At 44.8% G+C, this 12,058-nt stretch overlaps 1 protein-coding gene and 1 long non-coding RNA gene across 2 annotated transcripts in view; both read right to left on the bottom strand.

Moving 5' to 3' along the window:
• Positions 1-6,266: 6,266 nt before the first annotated feature.
• On the bottom strand, positions 6,267-9,676 carry LOC144768279 (uncharacterized). Its single transcript, XR_013598520.1, has 2 exons — positions 7,596-9,676; positions 6,267-7,404 (listed from the first exon to the last, which is right to left on the bottom strand). It is a non-coding gene; the product is annotated as an uncharacterized LOC144768279 (long non-coding RNA).
• A 1,263-nt stretch (positions 9,677-10,939) lies between these two features.
• Positions 10,940-12,058, bottom strand: part of LOC144768278 (androgen-induced gene 1 protein-like) — a 198,650-nt gene continuing 197,531 nt past the window's right edge. Inside the window, exon 6 of the mRNA XM_078651831.1 lies at positions 10,940-11,112. Within this exon, the coding sequence (XP_078507957.1) occupies positions 11,081-11,112 (32 nt within the window). The 3' untranslated portion in view covers positions 10,940-11,080. The remainder of the gene's footprint in view (positions 11,113-12,058) is intronic.

The raw sequence follows: 12,058 nt of genomic DNA, 5'->3' as shown, positions 1-12,058 counted from the left end.
TCATGAAGACATTTTCAATGGTCAATAACATACTTAGAAACTTCAGAAAACATAAACACATGAGTTTCAAAAATGTGCCAGAGCTGATAAAACAGTAACATGGAAGGAGGGATAAAAGGGAAAGCTCACCACTACTGAAAGAGGTTCTTCAGGACTGCTTGGCCGACTGCTGTGTCACTCTGCGTTGCAGAATCCAGGCAGCAATGCCTTGTAAACGTATGTGTACTGCTCCAGGTCGCTGCACTGCAGTTCTCCCGGATAGGAACACCAGCAGAGAGGGCTGTAGAAGAAGAAATCACCCTCGTGGAATGAGCACAGACTCGACCTTCCATGGGCTTGCCCGCTGCCGCGTGACAATATTTGATAGCATTGGTAATCCAACGAACGATCCCTTGCTTGGAAAGGGGAAAACCCTGACGAGAGTCACTAAAAGACACAAACAATTGAGAAGGCTTTCTAAAGTCTTTTGTTCGTTGAAGATAGAACTTTAAGCACCTCTGAATGTTCAGAGAGTGAAGTGCTTTCTCTGCCGGAGTAGGCGGTTGAGGGTAAAAAATCTTAAGAATTACCGGCTCATTCAAATGAAAGTCTGAAGGAACTTTAGGTATGAAACCTGGGTTAGTACGTAGAATCAATGTTCCTTTTTTGATAGAAAGGGTTCCTGAATGGTGAGAGCCTGCCTTTCTCCCACACGCCTAGCAGACGTCAAGGCTAGAAGAAGCGCTACCTTCCAGGAGAGGAATCAACTCTGCCTTGTGAATAGGTTCGAACAGAGGCTTCATAAGCTGGGCGAGAACCAAGTTCAGATGCCAAAGGGGAGGAGGAGGCTTGACCGGAGGGAAAACCCTAAAAGTCCATTGAGAAACTGTTTAATGATCCTTGCCGACCAGAGGGAAGTACTAACCACCACTGGGTATGGGCTCCCAAGCAGCAAGGCCAAACCCTGCCTTAAATGTATCACAAAAAAGATGCCAGAGCTGCTACTCTCAATTCTTGGATTATTATTTGCTTACTCACACACGAATGAAACAATATGTGAGAGGGATTTGATTTTTTGAATCAATCTTTTAAATTTGCATTTTATTTCAACTTTTCAGGGAGGGAAGGGCCTGAAGACGTGCGTCTGAAGCGAGAAATTGCCGCCAGATGCACCTTGATAGAAGAGTGAGCCAGTCCCGCTTTTGCTAATGATAGAATGTATGGAAGAACTTCATGCTTCTCCGATTTAAAAGGATGGAGGCCGTTGTGTTGGCACCAAATACAGAAACGCTTCCACTTCAATCTGTAAGTCTTATTCGCACTTGGGGCTCTTGCCTGAGAAAGCACCTCTTTACATTCCGCTGAGAGATTCAGACCAAGAAATTCTCGCTGCTCAGGAGCCATGCCGAGAGCTGTAGAGACTGAGGATCCGGAGGCCAGACTTGGCCCTGGGACATCGTCAGCAGCGAAAGAATCGGCTGCAAAGGAAGAGGAAGGTCCAGGGAGAGAAGGTGAAATTCTGTGAACCAAAACTGTCTGGGCGACGCAGGAGCTATCAGAATCATCCTGCATGGTTCTGCTTTGAGCTTCCTGAGAAGTCTGGGGATCAGAGGAATGGGGGAAAAGCGTAAACAAATGCGCCTGACCAGGCCATCGAAAGAGCATACCCCAACGATCCCCGATGGTGAATCCTGCTTGCATAGAACCGGCATTTCTTGTTCTCCGGAGAGGCAAAGAGATCTATGGAAGGTGTGCCCCATCTATGAAAAACCTTCTGTAAAGTGAAGTTGTCCAGTTCCACTCGTGGCTGAACGACTTCAGTCTGCTGAGCGTGTCAGCTGCTTTGTTGAGGACACCTGGAAGATGTTCTGCTCGGAGTGAAATCTCTTGCTGAATTGCCCACTCCCAGATTGTTTGAGCTTCTTGCCACAACAGTCGAGATCTGGTGCCTCCTTCTTTGTTTATATAATGCATGGTCGTCGTGTTGTCCGTATGTATAAGGACTGTCGACTGTTGTATTCGTGGAAGAAAGGCTTGCAAGGCTGAGTGAATCACTATGAGCTCCAGCAGACTGATATGCAACAGGCGATGCTGAGGCCATCACCGGCGGCTTACATGAAGGTCTTGTAACACCGCTCCCCAACCTTCGAGAGAGGCGTCTGTAGTAATTATGTGTGGAGCCGGTGCTAGCCTGAAAGAGAGACCTTGAGAAATGTTTTCTTTGGTCATTCACCATGATGCGGTGTCTCTCATGGCATCGGTAACAGAGATCTTGTCGTCGAAGGATCAGTCAACTTGGCGCCACTGCAAGTCTAACTCTTCCTGGAGTGGATGCATTCGTAATCTGCAGTGAATAATCAGGGGTATCCATGAGGAGATGGAACCCAGCAGGGACTTTTAGAGGTGAACTGAAAGTGACCTTCTTTTTAACAATTGGGAAGCCATGGACATTAGCTTCTCCTGCCTCTCTAAGATCGGGAAAGCCTTGTTTACAGACATGTTTAGAATGGCTCCCAGAAATCTGGCTGTCCTTTACGGACGGAGAGAATACGTCTGTTCGTTGAGTGTTTGGCCGAGATTGGCAAACAGGTGTGTACATGCTATGACTGATTCTTGTGCTGCCTGTTTGGTAGGAGCTTTTGGCAACCAGTCGTCCAGGTAAGGGAAGACCTGAAACTTTTGTTTTTGCAGAAAGGCTGCTACCGGAGCTAATATCTTTATGAAGATCCGTGGTGCAGATCGCAGTCCAACGGGAAGAACCCTGAATTGAAAATGGCTCTTGGCTACTGTGAAGCTAAGAAATCTCCCGTGAGCTGGGTGTATGGGTACGTGAAAATAAGTGTCCTCTAGATCCAGAGTGGCCATGAAATCCCCTGAGTTGAGAAGTCAAAGGATGTCTTGTAGAGAAACCACCTGAAAGGATTGTTTGATGAGATAGGTGTTGAGCTCCCTCAGATCTAGGATAGGGCACCACTTTTCTAACGTCTTCCGGATCAGGAAGAACCAGGAGTAAAACCCCTTTCCCCTTTGAGAGATAGGGATCGGTTCTATAGCTCCTTTGAGGAGGATCTGATGGATCTCTAACCGTAGAAGACGGAGATGTTTCGATACAGTGGCGCGAGGGGGCTTGGATGGTGGCGGTTGGACAAACTCCAGAGTTTGGTGGCCGAATGATGTTCAATACCCAACAGTCCAATGTTATTTGCTGCCAGTTGTGGATGAAATATGAAATTCTGCCTCCCACTGATGACACAAGAGGAGAGGGAGCAGTAGTCAGAGCCAGCAAGCTGCTATTGGTGCTTAGAGTTGTCTCTGCCCTGGCGACCTTGTCTTCCTCTGTTGTTCGAGCGAGAGAAAGAAGTAGATTGATTCTGCTGCCGATTATAGTTCGGCTTGCAGGATTGTGACTGGGAAGCATATGAGGAGTAACGCTGCTGTTGATAACCTCCCCTGTATGTAGAGTTACCTCTTCCCCTCGCTCCTTAGAATGGAAACTTGGGGTACTGCAGAGTCCCTAAGGATTGTGCTGTTTCTGTATCCTTCTTAATATCTTGGAGAGCATCATCTATGTTTTCCAAAAAGCGCTTCCCCATCAAAAGACAGATCCAAGATTTAATTTTGGACTTCCGGGCGGAACCAAGTAGCCTGCAACCAGCCCGGTCGACGAAGGACAGCCGCTGCAGCCAAGGAGTGAAAGGCAGTTGTTCCAATATCCATTGCACAATCAATGATTTCCGCCTAAGTTATTGTGCCCTCCTGGAGAATCCTTTTAGCTTTTTTCTTTCCTTCTTCCAGCAACTGATCGAGATAGGGGGATAGGTCGCACCACATTTGGCAATCGTATCATCCAAGTATAGCCAAAGAATTAGCCGCTCTGACCAGCAGGCGGGACATATATGAAAATCTTTTGCCTACATTATCCAAATGCCTGCCCTCTTTATCTGGAGGAGTGGTATGGGAAGCTGATGAATTTCTAAATTTCCTCTGGGCGGCCTGCGAGAGGATGGAGTCTGGTTTAGGCTGGCTGGTCAAAAAGGCTGGGCTATCTTCAGGAGCCTTATATTTTTTCTCCAGGCGAGTAAGAACTGGAATGATTGTGGCTGGATTTTGCATCACCTTTCAGCCTTCCAAACATGGCCTACAATTGGGATTGAACAGACCGATCTCTTATAAGGTTCCTCAAAGTCATAAAGGAAGCACACTGATTCCACCTTGGTTATGGGCAGGTCGAACCGTTTAGAGTCTCTCTCCATTAAGTTATGGAAATCCCTCTATATATACACGGGGGGAATCAACAGGTGCCGGAGCAGGAGAAGATGGATCTGGGCTAACAGTCATCCCACTCCACATCTGGATCCGAAATCGTGACGTTGCCTTGGTCGTCGACAGATATATCATCCTGAACGGTAGGCGCAACAAGTGGAACATCCTGTGCTTCCAACATTGGCTGAGGATGTGGTAATTGTGATGCCACGGGACGAGCAGGAGGAACAGTAGTAACCGGCAGTCCTACTGGGAAAGGAGACTGTGTTGCAAACCTTTTCCTGTAATCCAAGAGCATAGCTTGTAAGTCTGTCAGTAAGAAGGAGGGCATTTGGACCATCTCCTGATGGTAGTCTTGTTGAGATTGAGAGGGAGGATCATACTGCTCAAAATCCTCATACTCCCCTTCAGAATCATTGTCCTGGCATTTGACGTGTAGCTGAGAAGGGCAATCAGCATAGCCAAAAGGTCCTTCCTCCTCATCCGATTCCTCTTCTTTGAGGAGAAGTGCAGGAGGTAAAGGAGTCACCCTCCTTGGCGAAGTCATCTCCGGTGTGATTTGACGTTTCTTGGGCAAAACCGATTTTTTTTCCACCGTCGACGACGAAGAAAGAATCGGCGACAAAGAAATCACAATCGTCGACGCAGCTGTCGTCGACGCAGTCGTCGTCGAACGCGATGTTGTTGACGTTGGCATTGTCATACTCGTTGTCGACATCCTCAACGTCATCGTCGACGATACAAATACAACCGGCGTTGAACTCAACGGGGTGAAAGATGAAGAAGACTGTACCTTTGGTGTTTTCGGCAACGGAATCGATGACGGCGTCGTCGACGAGTGAGTCCTTTTTGATGATTTTACCTCAGAAGTCAACGGTGTTGGCTTTCTGAAGGGCTTTGAAGCCGCAGGAGGAGACATTGGAGGAACAGAACTAGATTTCCTCTCCAGACTTACTCCTTTTGATAGTCCTTCCCTCTCTTTTGCACCGTGGTGAGGAGATTCACCAGGACTAAGAACTTTAGACCGATCAGAGGTCTTTTTCAAGGCCTTACCAGGGCGATTCTCAGACGGAGAAGCTCTACCCCTTTTTACAGACCTTCTGGAAGAGGTCGCAGAAGATGCTTCATCGCGGTCACTGGACACTGGCTCCTTTCTTGATTGTAGCTTCTGGAGCCTGGTCCAAAGACGCCCTTCACGATCACGCAGAGTCTTGGTAGAGAAGGCGCGGCATATCTTTCAGTCTGCAACCTTATGGTCTTGGTACAGACAGTAAATACAATATTTGTGCTTGTCTTCAATATATAACCTCTTCTTAGCACAAGTAGCACATGCTTTAAAGAGGGCCTTCTTCTCCTTATCCAACATCCTGAAGAAATTGTTGAAGAAACACTGTTGAAAAGGTTTTAGAATCAAAGTTCTAGAAAAAAACTGAGCAGAGCTCAATGGAGACTCCCTTGCACAACGTGAGGTAGAACATCTGAGGTTCTGAGCTTCTCTCAGGAGGGTCCTAGGGGGTGAGGCTATTCTGATTGGTTGTTCATTTTTTTGGGTCTCTTTTACAAAAAGAGGTGGATAGGTTGCAAAACAGGAATGGGCCTAGGCCCAGGTTCTGTTTTAGTAATGGTTTCTATTGCTATATTATGTATACCGGGGACTCCAATTCCGACGACGGGAAATGATACAAGCATGGGAATGTATGAAAGTTCCAATACTGGAGTAAAGTGGGGTTATTACAAAAATATTGCTGAATGTGTTTGGAAATGTCGTAGGCAGTCTTTTTCAAGATGATATCTTTGTGTTTGGAGGGATGTGACATAACGTGTTAGGAGGCACAGGAAATATTTTGACTTCTATTTAGTCGTTACTGGAACCAGAAGACCCCCACTGAATCATTACTGGAATCAAGGAAACCTCCACTTAGTCATTAGTGGAAACCAGGGATCCCTGGCCTAATCAATTTTTGATTTGAACAGTAAAACAATACACAAAATTAAATTCCATACACAAGCAGCCCACAACCAAATACAAAAATGTTGAAAGTTTATTTAATTCATAATCAAATATAAAAAAAACAAAATTAGAATGGGAAGGTTGGAGCTTACCTAAATTTGAATGAGGCCACCTATCACCCATACTATATTCTGTTTGATGTATTTCCACTGCTCACACAAATTAATTTGAGGGTCCCAACTTAATTTTTAGCCGCAAACATTCTTTCACATTTACATAACATTTTCAAATTTTCATTTTTCAATTTTGCTTCTTTACTCATATACACTTTGTTACTCTGTTAACATTATTTTATTTTCCAAGCAGTCATTGACACCCCCTGAACAGGTGTCAGTGATTCCCAGACCACAGGGTAAGAACTGCTGAGATAAAGTATCCACCAGACAGAGCATCACCGAAGTTAAGTAACTCGTTCTTCTGATGAATACGTCGAACCGCAGATTCCTAACCTAAGAATGAATACCAAAACAGTACCTACCCAGGTGGAAGATCTGTGGGGTGGAATCAGACCAAAAAGTCCTTCCGGTCTGAATGCTTTTCCTGTCAGACCTGGTTGTCAAGGCAGTACCTTGACAATGGTGAATGTGAGCATCAAAACCCACCTCACAGCCTGGCCGATATCAAGAACAGGTACTCACCAGAGCGGTTGGGATCTGGGTTAGTGTGAACATTTAATTTTGAATTTGTTCATTATTCATAGGTCAAAGGTCTAAACTGGGCTGGGCATCAACCCTGGGAGACCCTATATAACTGTGGCATCCCTTAACATTCAACAGATGGGTCCTTTACATCTTACATGATGGCTTTTCCTACCCTCTTCCTGCTCTGTCAAATCTTCCCCAACATCAGAGCAAATATCGGAGAAATACCTGTTAATTCTGTTGCAAGAGGTGCAAGTTTTACTTTCCAGAGGAGCTTTCGAGAGAGTTATAGACTCTCTCGAATTGGAGGGGTTTGCTACCCTCCATTTCCTTGTGCCAAATAAGGATGTGGGCCCCCAGCCCAGTTTAGACCTTTGACCTATGAATAATTAACAAACTCCAAATTAAATGATACATCAGGTATCTATCACGGGCCCGTGAGGGCTACAGTGAATGAGAGCAAGGGCTCTGATGTGTCTGGCCCAGGCTGTAAGATTTCTATAAGGACATCTGTGGTGTGGCGCCGCGGCCAGGGCGACTGACGCTGGAATCTGGGGACCACGGTTCGATCCCCGGCTCCGGCGGCAGGTTAGCCCAGCACCATGTGACTCTGGGCAATAGCTCGCTTAATCTTCCCGACGGCCCCCCAGCGCCTAGAGACCCTTACGGGTGATTGTGCGCTTTACAAATGTGGACTTTACTTCTGTCTTACCTTCAATAGAGGGCAATGGAGGTCAAAGACCTCAGCTGCTCATTGAATGACCACTGCAAATGATACAGTCTCTTCTGTTGGTGGTCAAAATAGAAAGTTCAACCCCATATCAGTGGAAGCATCAAGGCCACTGGTTACTTCTAAGGCCAGGGAAACATTGTCATAATCATAATGAGGGGCAAACCATCAACATCCCCACCATCAGTGTTTCTGGACGGCAGCAAGCACTGGCCAGAATCGGAGCCACAAAGATAATGTAGCCTATGATAGTGCATCCACACTAATGAGGGCATAGGATTGGAATCAAATTCTATGGCAACTAGTTACACTTTAATAATTTTGTAGCAATCAGACTTGTGCTGAAGTCGGTTTGGTCTAAGGCAACATAACCAGCACCAGATCCTTCGCCGTGGTGGCGGACTCGTCGCTGGTGTCAATGAGGCAGGGACCAATGCAGGTAGTGGAGCCAGAGTGGAAGTCTGTACTGGAGAGAGTTTACATACCATAATGAGTCAAAGGGGATCATTGCACTGAGGATGGATCCACTGGTAGCCTGAATGATTGCCCCCAACAATCTTTGGGGCCCCAAAGCATGCCAGAGGGAGCCGGAACAGTGTAAAATATCTGCAACATTGCCTCCTTAAAGGCTTTGATCTGCTGCAGCGTCGCCGAGAGCCCAGGAACTTCGGAGCGCACTGGGACCAAAGCCTTCTCTTTAGATAGAGTGGAGAGATGGGGATGCGTCCCGCATTGCTTTCTTGTGTTTACATTTGGATTTTGACTTATTGTAGCACTTCAACAGCAAATTTGACCTCTCAGCTCAGCGACCTCAGAGGCAGAAGCAAGTCTGTGTCCTCAACTTGGATAAGGAGCAGGACTTACATGAGGCTTGAAACTTTTTGTGTTCGGCGAAGTTCAGCTTCACTTCATGTAGCTGGAATGTGTTCCAGTGCATGAGGGCATACCCGTTGCACAACCAAGACCTGCATTAGTTTCCTCCAGCTGCATCATTGTTTGATTTCTGTAGTCTTAGAAGGGGACATCATATCCCAACCCACTGTTTTTTTACTTTTAGAAGTTGTCCAAAGCCCAGTGAAATCAGGAGTGGAGGTCCAGATTCGCATCACAAGGCACAGAAAGAAAGGAACGGATGTCAACATGCAGATGTATTGATTACATGCGGCTCCGCTCCGTCAATTTCAGGGCAGTATGGAGTCAACGCGAAGCTGCTTGGCGCCACCTAAGGTGACAAATCTGCAGTTCGAAATATCAATCATAAAATTGAAGTTTGTAAACATTTCTTAAAAAGGTTTGTAGTATACGTATTAGATTGTGAGTAAGTTAGTGTGAGTAGGTGATGGACAATCGAGAGAGTAGAATCATTAGTGCTGTGTAGCACCATGAACATGCAGTGTTTTACCCTATGTTTCTGCTAAGTTATACAATGGTGCAAGAAAGTTTGCCGGGTACAGATTTTTCAGAAGAAGCCATTGTAGGAGCAGCACTTTGAGTCTAACATTCTACATTAAAGGTACAACTTGCTTTCAATTGTGGGAATCATCCTTATTTCTTGTCGCCCGGTCACCAGACTAAATTCCAGACTGAGTTGTCGGACAAGTAGATGGGTGACCGGGACTGCAATTCAGAAAAGTTGAGTTGGGTGGTGCCATGCCATATCTGGTAATAATATACCTGAACTCTGATGAGAATTCTATTAAGAGGGGGGTCCCACCGTAAAGGGAAGGGACATCTGAGAGTCTGCTTACTACACCCCCAAAAAGGAGTGCCCTAGTTCCAGGTCTCCTGTAACTCTAAATGAGTTTGGACCGGTTCCTTACTAGTCATGACTACACAAATGGTCAAGCAAGATCACATTCTCAATGTATATGAGAGCATGTCAAGCCGACGACTGTCTTATGGAATTAAACCTTAGCTTTTAAACAGTTGAACTAAACACTCGAGCATAGCTCTTCCAATATTTCAATCTATTTCTTGACTGTGTAATCAAAAAGGCTATATTAGCTGCAAACTTGAATGATGACCGATATTACTGTCAGAAGGTCATTTTGCAAGTCATTTTCGCCTTACATGAAGATTGCAAGAACATTGAACCATATTTAGTTTTCTGCTCTCAACGAAGCTTCATAATAAATCTTGGACCTATGGACTCCCACTAAAGTTCATCTACAGTATATGGTATAAATAATTGTATTCAGACTTAAGAGGGAGACCAGAATTTAAAACATGTTTTGTCTGTCCTATGTTAGTTTCTGTAAGAACGAACAAAGCTTCATAATAAATCTTAAAACCTATGGACTCCCACTAAAGTTCATCTACAGTAAATGGTATAAAAAATTGTATTCAGACTTAAGAGGGAGACCAGAATTTAAAACATGTTTTGTCTGTCCTATGTTAGTTTCTGTAAGATGTTATTTATGTACAGTGGGGCATATTTACTGTGATTTGACACACCCAAGCACAGCACAACAGCCAAAGTTGTGAAGATGTATTGTATCAAAGGAAGAGATCAGGAGAGCACTGTATCTACTAAGATATGGCACCGTTTCTCTCTCCCCCTGCGCTCGTGCACCTTAAACCATACACACTCCCTTGCACCATAGTGCAAGCGTGTGAGAATGATATCTAGCATAGGTGTTGTACTTGAAAGGTACCCTTTCAAGTACAAAATACTACACTTAGACATAGTTTAATTATTTTCCAAGTTTGTATGTCTGCGGTACCGTACATAGGGATTGGTGTCATCAATCTTTGCCGTTGTATGGGAATGCCCGCATACCACCCACTGTTGCCCTCTTAATGCAAAGTAGGGCACAGCGCTTCTACGCAGTAGTTTAGGGCTACTTCTCATCACACAAAAAAGTTTTTCACTGGAAAACAAATCCCAAATATAAACTTTCAATCATTACAATCATTCTGTAAGCAACCAAAATGTACAATATCTACATTGTTTCCTAATATCACATTCACCACCACCCAGACATTTTCGCCATCCTAGATACCTACTTCATGGTAACATGGCCTGTGGCCTAGGCCTAAGTTTAGGCTTTCAGGGTTGCGAAGAGCCGTTTCTAGTCATGGTGAATGTATATGCATTCATGCTATCGCCCAACTGGGAATGTCTCCTTGCAGTTTTTAGATAGTGCTTGCTCCTTGGATCTAGCTTATTTCTGGGAGCTCCTGGTTTGGGCAGATACAGTAACTGAGGCACAGAGAGGTAGCAATATGTCCAGGTTCATATAAGTATGTCAAGAGGGAATGCCAGGATTATACATGAAAAGGATAATCATGGTACACAGGGGAAATACTATTAGATTTACCAAATAAAAGGGCAGCTATTTCACTGTATACATTATTTATCAATCATAAATTAAAACATGTTTTTCCACCATATAAAAATTGGTCCTATTGGCAGTGCTAGTTGAAGGAGGGTTGTATTCTTGTGTCTGCGGATTTTCATTTTCTTTTCTTGAATTCCTGTGGTTTAGCTGAAAAAAACAAAAGGAAAACGGTTTGTCCCAAGCGTTTCGTAGAAAGCATGAAAGCAAGTCGGGAGACACATATTGAGTGGTTCACACTTGGACTAAACAGATGAGCCAGAAATACACTCTGCACGAAAGGCCAGTGGAATATGCACATAAAGGGCCGAAAGGAACACATAAGAGGCGCTACTAAAAGATGCACGTGGAGCGAAGAAACATATGTTGCACGGTAGGGTAAAGCACTCTTTATATGCAGAAGCATGCATGGCGTATTACTCAATGCATAAATGTGAATAAACATGATGGGTTATAGATGACTCCATTAGGATAACCCAAACACATACACAATAGTTTAATACAATATACATATAGGGAAACAGACTATAAACTGTATGCATTTATGCTAGCTTAGCATATAACACATATAGGAGCATTCACAAAGGTTAATGAACAATGCATAAACAGAATCATATTATACATATATAGCAGCATATGTAATGAATGATAGGTTAGTGTACTGTGTGTAAATCAGAACATGCAGGATCGGCCAATGCCCTTTGTCTAGGTAGGACCATGCTAAAAACCAAGAGAGTAATGCATCATATGTATGCAGCCCCAAATTTTTTTTTAAATATATATATATATATATACTGTAATCACAGAAGGACGGAGTATAGCTTCTACCCTTACAATTGCTGCGAGGAATATGCTTGTGACAAGCTGCTGGAGTGTGCTGCCTTGCCTGCGGGCAACTTTGGAGCTTTGAAAATGTACACGGCGGCCCGGCCGTGAAGGCGCGCACCCCCCCTGCCATAGGGGGCCACGAGTCTCGGAGACTCCCGAGACTCAAGTGGACCAGCAGCAGGGGATTGATGGCTCACCAGCCCCTCGGGGCCCATCCAGGGCACCTAATACAGTTAAATTATCGTGGCGGACACGCACTGCAGGGCGG

Source organism: Lissotriton helveticus, chromosome 7, assembly GCF_964261635.1.
Source record: "Lissotriton helveticus chromosome 7, aLisHel1.1, whole genome shotgun sequence".
NCBI classification, from domain to species: Eukaryota; Metazoa; Chordata; class Amphibia; order Caudata; family Salamandridae; genus Lissotriton; species Lissotriton helveticus.
The sequence above is the reverse complement of the archived record's forward strand: the minus strand, read 5'-3'. Positions and strand labels throughout refer to the sequence as shown.